General features: G+C 36.8%; 1 protein-coding gene and 1 pseudogene across 3 annotated transcripts in view; both read right to left on the bottom strand.

Annotated features, from left to right (window-relative positions):
- The window catches only part of FAM151B (family with sequence similarity 151 member B), a 49,443-nt gene that overhangs the window by 13,141 nt on the left and 18,366 nt on the right, over positions 1 to 17,936 (bottom strand). For both annotated transcript variants that reach the window (XM_021707333.1, XM_021707334.1), the window contains exons 3-5: positions 16,825 to 16,990; positions 11,601 to 11,818; positions 7,723 to 7,858 (exon numbers count right to left, since the gene is read on the bottom strand). In XM_021707333.1, the coding sequence (XP_021563008.1) occupies positions 7,723 to 7,858; positions 11,601 to 11,818; positions 16,825 to 16,990 (520 nt within the window). The remainder of the gene's footprint in view (positions 1 to 7,722; positions 7,859 to 11,600; positions 11,819 to 16,824; positions 16,991 to 17,936) is intronic.
- On the bottom strand, positions 8,453 to 9,494 carry LOC110594630 (annotated as a pseudogene). The gene has a single exon (XR_002481351.1). The product of XR_002481351.1 is annotated as a glyceraldehyde-3-phosphate dehydrogenase pseudogene (transcript).

The following is a 17,936-nucleotide window of genomic DNA, read 5'->3' as shown; positions in this document are numbered from 1 at the left end:
GTTTGAGTTCCTTGTAGATCCAAGATGTTAGGCCTTTGTCAGACAAGGAGTTGGCAAATACTTTTTCCCAGTCTGTGGGCTGTCTCCCGCTGAACTAACAGATGATCTAGCCATTCTACTTCTGGGTGTATCTCCAAAGGAAATGAAATCAGTGTCTCAAAGAGATATCTGCACTCCCATTTTCACTGCAGCATTATTCACAATAGCCATGATATGGAAACAGTCTAGGTATCTATCAGCAGATGAATAAATAAAGAAAACATGGCATATATGCACAATGGAATATTATCCAGTTTGATAAAAGAAGGGAATCCTGCCATTTGCGACAATATGAACGAAACTGGGGGACATTATGCTAAGGAAAATAAGCCAGTCACAGAAAGACAAACACTACTGCATGTTCTCACTTACATGTGGAATTTTTAAAAGTTAAACTTATAAAAGCAGAGAGCAGAACGATGGATGCTGGGAGGGGAGGGGGACTGGGGCAATGAAGGTCAAAGGGAACAATTTCAGTTTCACAAGATGAATAAGATCTGGAGATCTAATGTATCACATGGTGACTACACTTAGTAATACTGTATTATATCCTTGAAATTTTCTAAGGAAGCAGATCTTAAGTGTTTTAACCACCTAAAAAGGGAACTATGTGAGGTGATGAACATGTCAACTAGCTGGACTGTGGTCATCATTTCACAGGGTATACGTGTAGCACAAGATCACACTGTATACTTTAAATATACACAATTTTTATGAGACCTCAATAAAACTAGGGGTGGGGGAAAGGGAAGGCACGTGTACAACTTTCAAGTCATATGTTTAAAGGAGAGGAGCATGCTCTGAACTATTTTTTTTCTGTCCCTCTTGCCAGATGAGATTCAGGCTTGGCGGTCACCAATCTGACCATACACATGAGGTCAATATCCTACGAGCCGCAGAGCAGCACAAGAGGCAACCTGGTCCCTGACACTGCAGAGGCACCAAATCAGCCCTGGACTGCTTATTCTTCCTCGGGCATGTGTGAGAGAAATAGATTTGTTTAGGCTATTTTTCACTCAGGTTCTGTTTTAACGATGAAGTTATCCTAATACATGAACTCATACAAATATTCATATATTTAGCTATTAGTAAAACCTTAATAAAGTCTATAAAGTAGAAATACAGATATTTTCTGATTACAATACAATAAACCTAGAAACTATTCACAAAATCAAATTTTAAAAAATGATTCTACTACTTAGATGACTAAAAAAATTTCTCTTAATATTTGAGATAAAAGGAAAAACCCACAATTGCGGGATATTTATAAATTTCCAATGATGAAAAGCTACATATAAGAATAATTTAATACAGCTAAAGCAATAGCCGGAGAAAAAAGTATAGTCTTAAATACTCATATTAATAAACATAATTAATAAATATACTAACAAATAAAAATGAAAATAAGTAAATTAAGCATCCAATGCAAGAAATTAGAAGAAACTACATTAAGTAGAATTTTAAAATATAAAAGGCAGACATAAGAGTCAAAAACTCAGAAAAATAAGAAAATCCAAGAACTGATCCTTTTAAAAAAATCATTACCTAGTCCAATCAAGAAACAAGGGGAGCTGGGCTTGGTGGCTCAGCCTATAATCCCAGTGTTTTGGGAGGCTGAGGTGAGTGGATTGCTTAGGCGGGTTTGAGACCCGCCTGGGCAACTTGGCGAGACCTCATCTCTACAATAAATCAAAAAATTAGCCGGGCATGGTAGCGCACGCCTGTAGTTCCAGCTACTTGGAAGGCTGAGGTGGAAGGATCACCGGAGACCAGCAGGTTGAGGCTGCAGTGGCCGGGAGCGGCCACTGCACTCCAGTCTGAGTGACAGAGTGAGACTCCAACTCAAAAAAAAAAGAAAGAAATAAGGGGAAAAATTCAAATAAACAAAATCAGGAAAATATTTTAAGCAAATAAAAGAAACTAAAATAGTGACAAACTGTTTCAATCAACTGTATCCAAACAAATTTTAAAACCTAGTTTAAATAAACACCTTTCTAGAAAAATATAACTGAAGAAAATTGGCTTGCAGAGAGAGAAAACGGACACATCATTTGTCATATAGGAAATAGGTGATTCAAGTTAAGCTTTCCCAAAAGCATCAGGGTTAGATGGTTTCACTGCTGAGTTTACCAAAACTAAGATATAGGCTATTTCAACATTAATTTAAACATCATAGGATACATAAAAAAGAAAAAATCTTGTTTTATCAAATGTGCACGACACATGCCTAAAACAGAAAAATAAAAAGAAACCACAGACCAATCTTACTTCTGAGTGCAGCAATCCTAACTAAAATATCAGCAGTAAATCCAACAGCACATTAAAAGACAGATATATCATGATCAATGCGGTTTATTCTGACAATGTGAGGATAATTACAATATTATGAAATATCAATATGATTTTATTAATAAATATAGGGAGAAAACATCATTTTCATGGACTGAAAAGGCATTAAGTTAAAGTCAATGTCCAGAGAAATATGGACACAGCCAGACTGCATAATGACATTTCAGTCAATGACAGACCACATACACCAAAGTGGTCCTAGAAGATTACAATGGAGGTAAAAAGTTCCTATTGCCTCATGACTTTGTACCTGACATAATGTCATAGTGCAAAACATTACTCAAGTGTTTGTGCTGATGCTGGTATAAACATATCTACTGCCAGTCGTATACAAGTCTAGCACTTACAATTACGGACAGAACATAATACTTATAATGATAAATGACTATGTTACCAGTTTATATATTTACTATACTATGCTTTTATCATTATTTTAGCATTTACTTCTACCTATTTTTTAAAAATAGGCTAACTGTGGGACAAAATGCGGGGTTGGGAGACAATTATTTTGATGATCCTGACCCTATATAGACCTAGGCTAACGTGTGTGCATGTATCTTTGTTTTTAACAAAAAAGTTTAAAAAGTAAAAAAGAAAAAAAATTAAACATTAGAAAAAAGCTTACAGAATATGGCTATAAATATTTTTGTAGAGCTATATAATATGCTTGTATTTTAAGCTAAGTGTTATTACAAGAGAGTCAAAAAGGGTTTTTTAAGTCTATAAAGTAAACAAGTTAAGTAAGCTAAGGTTAACTTATTATTGAAGAAGAATTTTAAAAATAAATTTAGTGTAGCCTAAGTACACTGTGTTTATAATGTCTACAGTAATGTATCATAATGTCCTAGGTCTTCACATTTACTCACTACTCACCCACTGACTCAGAGCAACTTCCAGTCCTGCAAACTCTGTTCACGGTAAGTGCCCTATACAGGTGTACCATTTTTTATTTTTTATGCCATATTTTTACTGCACCTTTTCTATGTTTAGATATGTAAATATTTACCACTATGTTACAAAAGTCTACACAGAATAGTATTTGGTACAGTAACATTCTGTACACGTTTGTAGCCTAGGTGTATAGTAGGCGGTTTAGGTTTGAGTAAGGACACTCTATATTTGCACAATGATGAAACTGCCTAGTGACAAATTTCTCAGAATGTATCTCCATCATTAAGCAGTGCATGACTGTACTTCTTTAGACTGTATATTTGTAGAACACTAAAAGCTTTTGCCTTAAAGGTAAGAATGAGGTATATATGTGTACTATTACCACTATTGTTTAAAACTATTCAAGAGTTCTCAGTCTTGACTATGACATTTCCGCCAGATAGTTCTTTACTGTGGGAGTTGCCCTGTGCAATACAGGATGCTTAGAGCAGGAATCCCTGGCCTCTACTACTAGATGCCAATAGAATTCCTGTCCCCCAGCCCCTCACCCCCCCCACCCCCCCACACATACACACAAGGTGCAACAACCAAAAATGTCCTCAGGCATTGTCCACTGGTGAGTTAAATTGCCCCTAGTGGAGAATCACCATTCTACAAGTATTAACCAACATATCCAGAAAATAAAAATAAATTAGAGATATAAGAGTTGAAAAGAGGTAAAGTTAATGTTATTTAAAGAGGAAACCTTTTTTTTTTTTGCTTAGAAAACACAAGAAAATCAACTGAAGGACTATTAAAAATGATAGGATAATTTAGGATACAGATTTGGATACAATATCAATACAGTTGATCCTTGAACAACATGGGTTTGGAACCATGTGGGTCCATTATAGGCGGTGTGCAGGTCTATTTATATATGAATTTTTTCAACCAAATGCAAACGGAAAATATAGTATTCGCAACAGCTGTGTGGGTTGGAATTACTTCTGGAAATATTTACAAGTAATCAAAAATTCATAGACTTTTACTCCTTCTGCCTCTGGTTTGCTTATAACATAGTCCATGGGTTTTTATGGTTTCCAGGAAAAGAAAATTTGGAACTAAGCTTCTCATGCTCCCCCTTGAACTAGAAGTCTTAATTATGCATAAATGATAACACATACAGCACTCAAATGAAGGTTGTGTTTATTTGCTTAAGACTGAAAAAAAAAAGACCTGGACATCTCAGCAGAACCCTTCTTGGAATAGATACACTGTCAAAAACTGGACCTTCGCCATGCTGCATGGCTGTGATAGCAGAATGGATTCACCAACTGCTTACTAAGCAAAAAGGGACTGGCAGCTCACTGCTGAGTTCCCTAACACAGAAATACTGTCTGACAATGTGCTTTTTCAATGGCTCTGTTGACACTGCAAGATTCATTCATGCACAATTGCTTGTCTCAAGATGAGATTCTTGTTTAAAGGTGAATACTGCTGAATATCTTCTTGGAAGCAGTCTTTCTTTTGCTTTTCTTTTTTTTTTTTTTAATTGGGGTCTCATTCCATTGCCTAGGCTGAAGTGCAGTAGCATGCTCATGGCTGATGGCAGTCTTGGACCTCCTGGGCTCAAGCAATCCTGCCTCAGCCTCTGGAGTAGCTGGGACTACAGGCGTGTGTCATGTCTGGTCAACTTTTTGAATTTGTAGAGACAAGGTCTCACTATGTTATCTACACTGGTCTTGAACTACTGGGTTCAAGCAATCCTCTTGCCTCAGCCTCCTAAAGCTTGAGCCATCATGCCCATTATAAGTGTGAGCCATCATGCCCAGTAGAAGCACCCTTTCTCTAGAAGCTACTCTTCTTTGTAATATGTTATTTACATTACTGATGACATTAGAACACATTACAAAATGATTTAGGCAGTACTTGACAAGAGTAATTAAAATAGCCTCTAGAACTCTGCCTTTCATAACTATTTTTTTTATTTAAACACCTCTCCAGAAGGTACTCAAAATTACCTCTCCAGAAGATACTCACTTCTAATGGCCTCTATGACTAAAGGGTGCCTATATGCATTTGGTTTTTTTATTTAATATTTACCAAATCCCTATGATGTGCTAGGCTCTGCTTTAAATGCTGAGGATTCATGGATGATCAAGGAAAACAAGGTTGCTGTCCTCATGTAAGCTTACAAATATCAGAAAAAAAGAGATAATTATTAGGAACAAAACACCTAGGTCTACCATAAAGACAATTCTACACTTCAGTGTTTTAAAGTAGAATCTTATTATTCAGATTTTGTTATCTGAATCACTGTCAGCCTATGCAACTAGATACACCTCAGTGCTTTTATCCTAATTAAAAATAAATTTATTTTTCCTTCCTATCTCAAACAGTACAAGCACCTCTAGGTCTGAAAGAGTAACACAAATATCTTGTAGTTTTTTTTTTTCTCTATAGAATAATTAGAAAAACAAAATTTAAAACTTCCAAAGATATGATCTAAAGGTTATAAAATGACAAACAGGTATCTGTAAAAAATTATAAAGATAGGCCGGGCTCAGTGGTTCAGCCTGTAACCCCAGCATTTTGGGAGGTTGAGGTGAGTGGATTGCCTGAACTCATGGGCTCGAGACCAGCCTGGGCAACTTGGTGGGACCTCGTCTCTACAATAAATAAAAAATTAGCCGGCCATGGTAGCATACGCCTATAGTTCCGGCTACTTGGAAGGCTGAGGTGAAAGGATCACTGAAGCCCGACTGGGGTGACCGTGAGTGTGCCACTACACTCCAGCCTAGGTGATGGAGTGAGACTCGGACTCAAAAAAAACCCCAAAATAATAAAGGTAAATGGAATCATACTATACATATCATTCTGTATCTTAATTTATTCACTTAACAATTTATCTTAGAGTTAATTCCATATTAAAACATAGTGTCTACTGCATTATCTGGAACAGGTATATAATACTCTATCAGACGGGCATGCCATAATTTATTCAACTAGTGTCTGATAGGTATTTAGAATGTTTCAATTCTTTTACTATTATAAACAATGCACCAAGAATAACTTTGTACCTATGTCTCTGTGCTATTAGAACTTCTATTAGTAAAACAAGCCCTCATTAGTGAAATTCATGAGTATATGATAAATTTCTCTCCGAAGAAAGTATTAGCCAATTTACACTCCTGCCACTAATGTAGGCATGTCAGCTCCCTCTACTCTCTCCAACATAGTGAATTAACAAACTGGGCCTTTTACTGGATGACTTATAAAAAAATTCTTTATTTGTTAGACTTCTTTACATCTGTCTGACATATATATTAGGAATCTTTTTACCAGAATCTTTCCATTTTTATGTATTCCAAAGCATTAAAATTTTCTTTCACAGCTTCTGGGTTTTATGCCTTCGTACTAAGAAAGGCCTTCTCCATTCTGAAATTATATTTTAAAAATTATCCCTTGTTTTTTCTTTACACATTTATTGTTTGATGTTCAAGTCTTTAATTCATCTGGAATTTCTTTGAAGGAAGGAACAGCATAAGGTGCCAGCATTGTTTTTGCTAATTACTAACACTAGTTACTGAACTTTTTTTATTTTTTATATATTTTGGGTTGGAGTCCTCTCTGTTGTGGAGGCTAGAGTGCTAGGCACGATCATAGCTCACTGCAACCTTGACCTCCTAGGCTCAAGTGATTCTCACATCTCAGCCTCTTGAGTAGCTGGGACTACATGTGCACACCACCACACCCAGCTAATTTTTTAATTTTTTTGCAGAGACAAAGTCTTGCTATGTTGCCTAGGCTGGTCTTGAACTCCTGGGCTCAAGAGAGCCTCTTACTTAGGTCTCCCAAAATGCTGGGATTACAAACATGAGCCATCATGCCTGACAACCAGTTATTTAACTTCTTGCTCCAATTATTTGAAGTATCAGCTTGTTTCTATACTAAGTTCCATGATAGATTGAGGTTTATTTTCTGAATTTTCCCTCTTGTCCTATTGACTAGCTTATTTTAAAAAATAGTACCAAACCTGTTTAGTATCTGTACTTTTATAATATATTTTAATATTTAATAGATGTTCCAATTCATTTTTATTACATATTAAAATACAATTTTTATAAGAAAAAATTTCTGAATTATAATGAAATTCAAAAAGAAACCATTTTATCCAATCATAATTTTTTGTGAATGTATACTATAATGAAAAAGATGGCTAACATTTACTGGGCACCTACTAGTACAAAAACGCTCGTGAGGAATGGGGGTGAAAGATGTGATATAAAGCAAGTTAGGGTTCATCAGGGAGTCAATCTAGTGAGGGAATCTGTGCTCTTACATTGCTTGCTTACATTCCCTCTTTATGTTTCACACACACTGTCCTGACACTTTTGTGCCCTTCTATCTCGGTCTCTCATACATACTCACATGCATGTACCATATTGTTAAATGAATACATACCTGTTTGATTTCTTTAATAACCAAAGTAACTGTGAACAAGACTGCCTGACTAGTGCTGCTCTGACAGGGAATGTGACAGGCTGATTTAGGTCACTACATATACATTCCATCTCCTTCACCATTGTCCAACTGTACCCTTAAATGAAAAAAAAAAAAAGAAAGAAATTTAGCCTTTGATTGAAATCCTGAAAGTCAATTACATAAAAAACTGAATCATCTATAATTTATCTATAGGTAAATTCATCGATAATTCATAGGTAATTGAAAATTATTTAGGTTTGCATTCAGAGTGGATTAAAATAACACAGTGTAAGAAAATACTTCTAGTGGAAAATATAGATTAAATGTCATGCCATAAGTGATCCAGAACAAATTTAACAAAAAATTAAAACACTAAAAAGGTTTTGCTAATCTCTCAAATACAAAAAAGGCAAACTGGACACTACCATATTTGTATTTACTTTAAAGATTCCAAGGCTCTAAGGTACACTGCATCATTATCATTCTCTATAAACTTAGATTTTCTATTTTTGATAAGTTTTCTCTTCCAGGAAAAGGTAGTTGCTAGATATTTAGTAGGTGTTTAAGTGATAATTAACTGTTTTTCTGAATACAGGAGACTTTATTGATGATACATGACAAGGCAGGGTTCCCTAGGGACCCCCCATCCTTCAGGGTGTCCGGCATGGACAACATGAGGAGGGGAGGTTCTCAGTGTGGTCAGGGACTCCCCAGTAGCTGAGGGCTTCTCTCTTCCTCTCCTGATCTCACTGAGCTGGTGGTCTGAGGGCTCTTACTCTTTGGAGGCCATGTGGGTCATGAGGCTGACCACCCTGTTGCTGTAGCCAAATTCATTGTCATACCAAGAGATGAGCTTAACAAAGTGGTCTTTGAGGGTAATGCCAGCCTCAGCATCAAAGGTGGAAGAGTGGGTGTTGCTGTTAAAGTCAGAGGATACAACCTGGTGCTCAATGTAGCCCAAGATGCCCTTGAGGGGGCCCTCTGATGTCTGCTTCACCACCTTCTTGATGTCATCATATTTGGCGGGTTTCTCTAGGCAGCAGGTCAGGTCCACAACAGACACAATGGCGGTGGGGACATGAAGGCCATGCCCGTGAGCTCGTTCAGTTCAGGGATGAACTTGTCCACAGCCTTGGCAGTGCCAGTGGACGCAGGGATGATGTTCTGGAGGCCCCATGGCTGTTGCAGCACAGCTTCCCAGAGAGGCCATCCACAGTCTTCTGAGTGGCAGTGATGACATGGACAGTGGTCATGAGTCCCTCCACGATGCCAAAGTTGTCTTGGATGACCTTGGCCAAAGGGGCTAAGCAGTTGGCGGTGCAGGAGGTGTTGCTGACAATCGTGAGATTGTTCTGGTAGGTACTTCTCATGGTTCATGCCCATCATAAACATGGGGACGTCAGCAGAGGGGGCAGAGATGATGACCCTTTTGGTTTGCAAGTGAGCCCCAGCCTTCTCCAAGGTAATGAAGACATTAGTGGACTCCACCACATAATCAGTGCCAGCGTCACCCCATTTGATTTCACTGGGATCTCGCTCCTGGAAGATGGGACTTCCATTGATGACAAGCTTCCCATTCTCAGCCTTGATGGTGTCATGGAACTTGCTGTGGAGTCGTACTGGAACATGTACACCATGTAGTTGAGGTCAATGAAGGGGTCATTGATGGCGACAATATTCACTTTGCCAGAGTTAAAAGCAGCCCTTGTGACTAGGTGACCAATACAGCCAAATCCATTCACTCCAACCTGCACCTTCACCCTGGTGCCTCAATGATGTGGCTGGCGCTGCAACTGAGACGTGGCTGTCCGTCAAACGGGAGGAGCAGAGAGCCGATAATTAACCTCTAATCAATTTTCTTTTTAGCTATTTCAAATTATTATACCTTTTACCTGAAGTAGAAATAGTGGTAAAATTGACTATATGTGTATTTTAAATCATGTTAAAACATTATGGAAAGGACACTTGCCTGTTTATATACATTCAGAAAAAGAAATTTATATTTTAAAAAAATCCTAAAAAACCCAAAAGCAGGTTATAAAAAGTATTAGTAAAGAAACATTTTGCAGAAATCTTAGGTAAATATGTTAGTTTAGCAGCTAAATTCCTGATGAAAAGAAGGAAAATTTTCTATTTTCCTTGAAAATCAGGAAAATTATACTTTTTTAATTAGAAAAAGTATGCCATAGAAGTATGTTATAGAATTATAGAAGCTATATTTATATAACTATAAACCTGTGAACTCTCTTTTATAAAACCTGCAGCATAAGAAGTAGAGGAGGAGGAGGCACAAGGCACGTATTGGTGACAAGAGGACAGCAGGGAGCAACCTGAAAACAATAAACTGCAGCATGACTAAGATCCAGGGTGGGTGAGTTCAGTTTGTGCCAGAGGTTAAAGTAAGATTAAAGAGTGACTAAGAGGAGTTTAGAGTCAGTAAGAAAGAAACTTGCTTCTAATTTATCTTCTTCAAACACTTTAAGTTATATGTTATACCCTTTAATGAAATTAATAAAAAATTAAATGATTAGAAAATCAAAATAGACTTAAGTTAAAGTGTATTACTTTTTCTCTCAATTATATCAATTGCTGGTCCAGAGGGTCCTAACCTAAATGTCACTGCTCACTAGATAGCAGTAACTCTGACCTTATGTTGGACATTAAAACTTTACATCTTTTTTTTTGAGTTGGAGTCTCACTCTGTCACCCAGACTGGAGTGCAGTGGCCGCTCCCGGCCACCGCAGCCTTGACCTGCTGGGCTCCGGCGATCCTTCCGCCTCAGCCTTCCAAGTAGCTGGAACTACAGGCGCACGCTACCATGCCTGGCTAATTTTTTTGATTTATTGTAGAGATGAGGTCTCGCCAAGTTGCCCAGGTGGGTCTCAAACCCACAGGCTCAGGCAATCCACTCACCTCAGCCTCCCAAAGCGCGGGATTACAGCCTGAGCCACTGAGCCCGGCTAAAACTTTACATCTTAAAACAATAATAGCAAATGAGTGAAACACAGTAAGATACAGGCTAACATGTCCATAGGCTCTAAATGCCCTTTTATTTTATTGTTTTTACTATGTGGACAGATGTCCCAGAGCACGTGATTGCTTACTCACTCTTTACCTGGAAATCACTACACTACCTGGGATATGTGAAAAAACAGAATGTATCCAGTGGTGTAAAAAGTCTCAACCAGGAAGAAGCTGAATGTCTGGTTCACTTGTAGGAAGATGTAGGAAAGAAGAGATCCAGCCTAGCGGAATGTCACATGGCCTCCCACTCCCCTATCCAGCATAAGCTGGATTGTGTCCAGTCGGAGATCACATAATGAGGGCACCATACTGGTGACCATAATGTGTCACCAGTAAACATAGTGTCTATCTGAAATAACAGAAGGTCTACACACATACCGGTAGGGTCAGGCTTTTCTCTCCATTAGGCTCTTACATTTTGTGGGCTGTATCCTGGGTTTTGTATTAAATATCTTATTTTCATATTTGAAGGATATTTTAATTTGACCAACAAGAAATACATTATTAGAATGATCACCTTCAAGACAGGCATAGTAGCCTCATACCTGTAACCTAGGACTTTGGAGCTGAGGCAGGAGGATTGCTTTAGCCCAGGAATTTGAGACCAACCTAGGCAACATAACAAAACCTTATCTTTACAAAAAAGCCAAAAAATTTGCTATGGGTGGTGGCACACACCTGTAGTCCCAGCTACTCAGGAGGTTGAGGCAGAAGGACTGCTAGCCCAGGAGATCAAGGATGCAGTGAGCCATGATTGAGCCACTGCACTCTACCCTTGGTACAGAGTAAGACCTCAACTCAAAAAAATAAATAAATACAAAAGAATTATCACCTTCATTGACTTTATCAGGATGCCATCCTGTTGTCCAACCCAGAGAAAATGTCACATCTGGAAAGAAGGATGTCACTGTATCTATAAATGGTTTTGCATCTACTATTTTACTATTTCCATTTGGACCAGGAAGAATATCAGCATTAATCCATACAGGACGCTTCAGATGCCTCTTCACATCTTCCAAAAGCACCATGGATGGTTCTACAGCTGCCAGACTAAAAAAATAGTTTGTTGTCAATGATATATTCCTAAAGTAAAAGTAAAATGTTCTTTTAGACTAGCAATGTTAATGTTCTCAAATTCATAATAAAAATATAAAATGTCTGACTTAAATACAATCAAAGATCACATAGCACTAGAAGAAAAAGCTAACGTACAAGGGGAGGACCCCCAAAACCTGGAATTTATTTATAAAAAATTGTGTAATTATTCTTACACGTTTAAACTTCAGTCACCTTCAAAGTACTCTCCATTTGATAAAATACACCTATTGAGATGCTTTTCTCACTGCTCCAGTTTTTGAACTTGTCAATTTTGATGCCTTTTAGTGCTTCTGCCAATTTTTGTTTCACCTCTTCCACATCAGCAAATTGTTTCCCTTTAAGGAATTTTTCATTGGGAAAATGAGAAAACGTCACTTGGGATGAGATCAAGTGAATAGGGAGAGTAGGGCATGGGGATCATGTCAAAACTGTTTTGCTGAACACTTAGCACAGTGTGGGCAGGTGCACTCGTAAATCACCCATCACTGAAAGAATATAAAAAAAATTCACTGAAGCTGAACACAGTCTCTCACAACAATGGTAGCTGGTACACTGATGCTGATGGCTACCGAGTGGGGAAAACCTGTACTACAAGGGGCCTCCCTCCAAAAGATAATTCTAGTTTTTCTTTGGTCCCCCCTCCTGTGCCATATCTCAAAATGTTGATTTATACTTATTATTCCTGAAGATACCTTCAAAGTTCTATAAATATATGAATAATCTCACTACCTGTGGACAAAATAGAGGTTTCAAAACTACATATTAGGATCACTCAGTGTGAAAACAATTTAAGAAAAGATACAAATATTCACTCACCAGAGAATGTATGAATAAGATAACAAATGGAATATACTTATGATTTATAAATTCACATTTATATATTATATCTTATAGTCACTCAACTGCACCTGAGCATTGTATCTCTAATTCCAGCTCACAACCATGCAGGAAAAAAAGAACTTCCTTTCCTTTATGTATTCTTGGGTGAGTTTGAACACATAAACACAATTCTAAAAATAGCTGTAAAGTATCAAATTATAAGATTTCCTTAAAGCTTTATAGTTTCTTTTTTTTTTTTTCTTTTATCATAAGCACCTTTTCTGGAAACTAGAAACAAGTATATTTTTGTTTAAATTAAAAAGCAGCTTCACTCTTTACTTTTCTACATCTATTCTGGCTGACACCTATAGACTTAGAAACAAAGTTTTATTCACCTACATAATTTTTGCTTTTTTACAAATGCATATGCAACCTTTATTGGAGAACTATACTACTTATAACTATCTTCTAAACTTTTAAGGCCTATGTTCATTCACAAAAAAATTAGCTTGTAGTGAACATTGTGATGGAAGGCTAAGAGTTTTGGAGATGGGTGTTGGAGGGGAGAACATTCAGCAATCCCTCCTCACATTTCTCTCTCTTTTCTTAAGAGACTAGGGTACTTTTATCTATGTTTCTACCTCTCTTCGTTCCACTCCTTTTGGGCTTCCTACTTTAAGAAGAGAAATTAATAATCTCATTATTTATTGGGTTATGTTTAAGAGTGAGCACGGATACTATGTTCCAAAACTAGAGGAAACCAGGCTCTAGCCCTAAGACTCTTTCACTCTGCTCTCATGTGAACTCTTCTTTCTGCTCACTCTTCTGCCCCTGAAGTGGAGGGCCTAGGTTTTAATGGATTAATAAATACTAGAGATGGACCTTACAGACTCTAATTTAGATGCTGTCATTTTTGTTTTAAATGCTTCTTGCCTTGCACTGTACCATTGCCATGTTAAAAACCACAATTCTGAGACCCAGCACTGTACTTCTTGCAAGATTCCACTCTTGGTAGCAAGCCACTTGTAGCCGTGACTCCAAAGTTTGCTTGCCTGTAAGTCCCATGGCGGCAGCCAAGTTCCCATGGGTTCTGCTTTTCATCGTGGAGCAAGGAAAAACCTTGAACTAATCCACACTTTCTGTTGCCAAGCTCCTCTTTTTCCAAAAAGGACTTTGATTTCATAAGAAATCTGAGTCCATGAGTATAGCGTTAGTAACACTAATTTCCAGTTTACATTTCTCCTGAGACATAGGCTGAGCTTCATAAATTGGGCTTCATAGGCTATCTCAATTTAGTAAGCTGACATAGAGCTGTTTAATATTCACTCTCCATCTGATAATATCCAGTCTTAAACAGCACATTCTCCTCAAAATTGACATTCCATCAGTGTTTATTAAGTGTCTACTACATGCAAAACACTGTGAAGTTAAATATAAGAAGCTATGACACAGAATATAATGAAGCAAGAACTTAATACACATATTCCACTTCATATGTAAATATTTTAATTGTCACTAATGTAGGCTAGGGTAATAACACTTTCTCTTGCCAGAAACTTAAATAAGAAAACAAACCCTATATTTCAAATTATTTATTTATTTGTTTATTTTCCTAACCACCAGACTACTAGGAAGTAAAAAACATTTAAAACATTACAGAGAAACCTAAAACTTTTTGTTGTTGTAGTTCTCATTTTCTGTAACTTGAAAAAATAATTCTAAAATTCTTCTGGAAGAAGAGCTGTAACATTTTTTGGGGAAAAAAAAGGCTGAGAACAAAATAACAAAAATAACAAAATATAACGTACAGTTTCTTCCCTTATCCTCAGGGGATCTGTTTCAAGACCCCAGTGGATACCTGAAACTACAGAGAGTACCAAACCCTACAGATATGATTTCTCCTATACATGCCTACCTATGATAAAGTTTATTAGCATAGCGAGAGATTCACAACAAACTCATAATAAAATAGAATAATTATATCAGTATACTGTACTAAAAGTTATGTGACTATGGTCTCTCTTTCTCTCTCCCAAAATAGCTTATTGAACTGTACTCGCCCTTCTTGTGATCTGTCAATCTGATAATGGAGATGGCTCCTAAGTGACTCACAGGTAGGTAGCATATACAGTATGGAGACACTGGACAAAGGGAAGAGAGGATTCACGTCATGGGCAGGATAGAGTGGAACAGTAAGAGATTTCATCATGCTACTTAGAATGGTGTGCAATTTGAAACTTATAGTTGGATATGGTGGCTCACGCCTGTAATCCCAGCACTTTGGGAGGCTGAGGTGAGAGAACTGTCTGAGCCCATGGATTTGAGATCAGCTTTGGCAAGATGGCGAGATCTCATCCCAACAACAAATTTAAAAATTAGCCTGGTGTGGTAGCACATGACCGTAGTTCCAGCTACTTGGAATGCTGAAGGAGAAGGATCGCCTGAGCCTAGCAGGTCGAGGCTGTGGTGGCCATGAGCGTGCCTCTGCACTCTCATCTGGGTGACAGAATGAGACTCCTACTCAAAAAAACAAAAACCAAAAACAAAACAAAAAAAGTTATAAATTGTTTATTGCTGGAATTTCCCATTTAATATTTTTAGACCAACACTGTTACTGCAGGTAACAGAAACTATAGATAACAAAGGATTATTGCTTATTACAAAGAATAACATACCATGTTCCCAGCCTGGAAGATTCAATGTTGTACATATTACAAAATGACACATTTGTTTCTAAGCTAATCTACAAATTCCATGTAATTCTAACTAAAAATACCAATGGCCAACATTCTCAATACTTACACATATAGTATTAAGTTTGCCATAAAGAAATGCCAAAAGCTTTGCCAAGCTGAACATCTGAAGAGAAAAGACCTGATCAGAAAACTACCTAGAATTATCCTTTGATAATATTTATTTAAATCCCTAAGAAAGAATATAAACTTAGTTATTACAGATTTTTTTTCTCCTAAAAAGTTACCTGTAAATCAAACTTCGGCATATCTTATCCTACTTCCCATTAATTTCCTATTAGAAATTGAGGATAACAAAATAAAAATTATCCTTAATGTTACAATAAACTATTTAAAATTACATTTTAAAGGAAAATAATTCCTTGCTAGAATACTGGAGAGTTTGCCAAGACTCCAGATAAAATCTTAAAATATATTACTTATTATTTGTGTACCAAACAAAATAACTTAGAAGCACAAAACAAGAACTACCAAAATTTGACTAAAAGGTCATTCAGCTACTCTTACAGGTGCAGTGCAGTGATTCTGATTAGGAGTGTGAGCTCTTCAGCCAGGCTGAAGCACTTCATCTCCATCACCAACCATATGACCACAGTAGGCTCCTTAGCCCTCTCTGCCTCCACTGCTTATCTGAAAAATGAAAATAGTAGCAATAGCCTACCTCTTAAGAGTGTTAGGAGAATTAAACAAAAAACACATGCAATACTTTTGGAACAGTGTCTGACACATAGGTCACTTATTGGTTTATGTTCATTCCCCTTCAAATATGTTATAATATAAAAAATTTGCAAAATTCTTGTTTTAGTGGCATAGCCCTTTCTGTGGTAGCTGCCAGCACATAGAAATGAGTAAGCTGATCTGATTGGTGAGGAGCCAGAGGAAGCAATTCAGGGGCAACAGTAAACTTACAAAAAACTAAACACAAGGCTAGGAGATCTAAAAGTCCAAGTCACCAAGCATCAAAAATCAAAAATTTCCTTACAAATATAACAATATAAATCAAAAAGGATATGCATTAACTGCCTTAACAAAATTCTCCCAACTTTCTCTCCTGGACTACTTTTAAAAAACAAAACAAAACAAAAATAGCATTGTAAATTTACCTATCTGTTATTACAATAATCACTTATGATAAATTTTTTATCATAAAATTAACCTACAGAAACTAACCTAATTTAGGCTCTAAGGATTCCCCAAAAATAATTTTAATAAACAACTCAGTAGATCTTTAGTTCATTCCTGAAACATATTAGAGTCTACAATTCCATTTTCAGTTTGGATAAAGTACAAAAATATGTAGCCAGACACAGATATATGTGGTTATTACTTTTTCCCCCAAAGTTATTCTACAACAACGAGAAAACTGAACAATATTTGTACAAATACCTCTTGAAATCAAGCTTGATGCCTTTATTGCTTTTCATAACTTCAGCCAGCCACTCCCATAGAGTATTATCACTGCTTGTTTCGGGAGGATGGGCCATAATTGGTTGGCCATGTTCTGATGCATCACTTGAAAGAAGAACATCAGCCTCTATCATGTGAGCAGTACCTGGTCAGATAAAAGAACTTAGGTTAATGCTAATAAAACAGGGGACAGAACTATAGGAGATGCCATATCCAATGTCCTTTTAAGAAAAATAAAAGGGAAGAAAAATAATATTTACTTGAGTAACTACTACATTCCAGGTACTATAATAGGCCCTAACATCCTTGTTTCTTTTTACAGACAAGCAAACAGGTGCCAAGAAGTTAAATTATTTTCCCTAGGTCATATAACTCTTAAGCTATTATCATACTTCTAAATTTCTTCCTAGTACCTAGCAAAGTGAGTATATAATGAGAAGCTTAGTAAGTACTGGTTGAAGTTTTCTGAGAATAAAAAAATAGTACTTTTATATTCTCACTCCTCAAATTAAAAATATGGATATCTACCGTTCATGTTTGAAGTCTAGATTTAAAAATTGTTTCTCTAACTTACAGTTTAGTAACTGCTTAAAAACATACACCCTTTGAACAAGTGCTAAGCCTCACCACTCAATGGGTGTGAATGTGTGTGGCAGACTAGTAGACAGACTCCAAAGGTAGTTGCCAACAATTCCTTCTGTGCATGCACACCCCTCTTCCTATCTATGGCCCCTCACCTTGAACTGAGCTGGTCTTGTGATGCATTGGGGTCATAAACCTGAAAGACACAATCCTGAATGCTATAAACCCAAAGACTAAAATCCTGAAAGATCAAAATCCCTAAAATCCAAAATCTCCAAAACCACAATCCCAAAAAATAAAAATACTGAAAGAATAATTCTGAAAAAATAATTTTTAAAAATTATTTAAAAGATATTTATGATCCAGCAATCCCTTTTCTGGGAATATACTTGGAGGAATTCAAATCATTCTACAAAAAAGATACCTGCACATGCATATTTATTCACAATAGCAAAAACTATTCACAAAAGCAAAAACATGGAACCAACTGTGCTACCCATTGAAAGTGG

This window comes from Carlito syrichta, unplaced genomic scaffold, assembly GCF_000164805.1.
Source record: "Carlito syrichta isolate Samal-C Ts95f unplaced genomic scaffold, Tarsius_syrichta-2.0.1 Scaffold316511, whole genome shotgun sequence".
Classification (NCBI taxonomy): Eukaryota; Metazoa; Chordata; class Mammalia; order Primates; family Tarsiidae; genus Carlito; species Carlito syrichta.
Note: the sequence above shows the minus strand (reverse complement) of the source record. Positions and strands in the feature narration are given on the sequence as shown.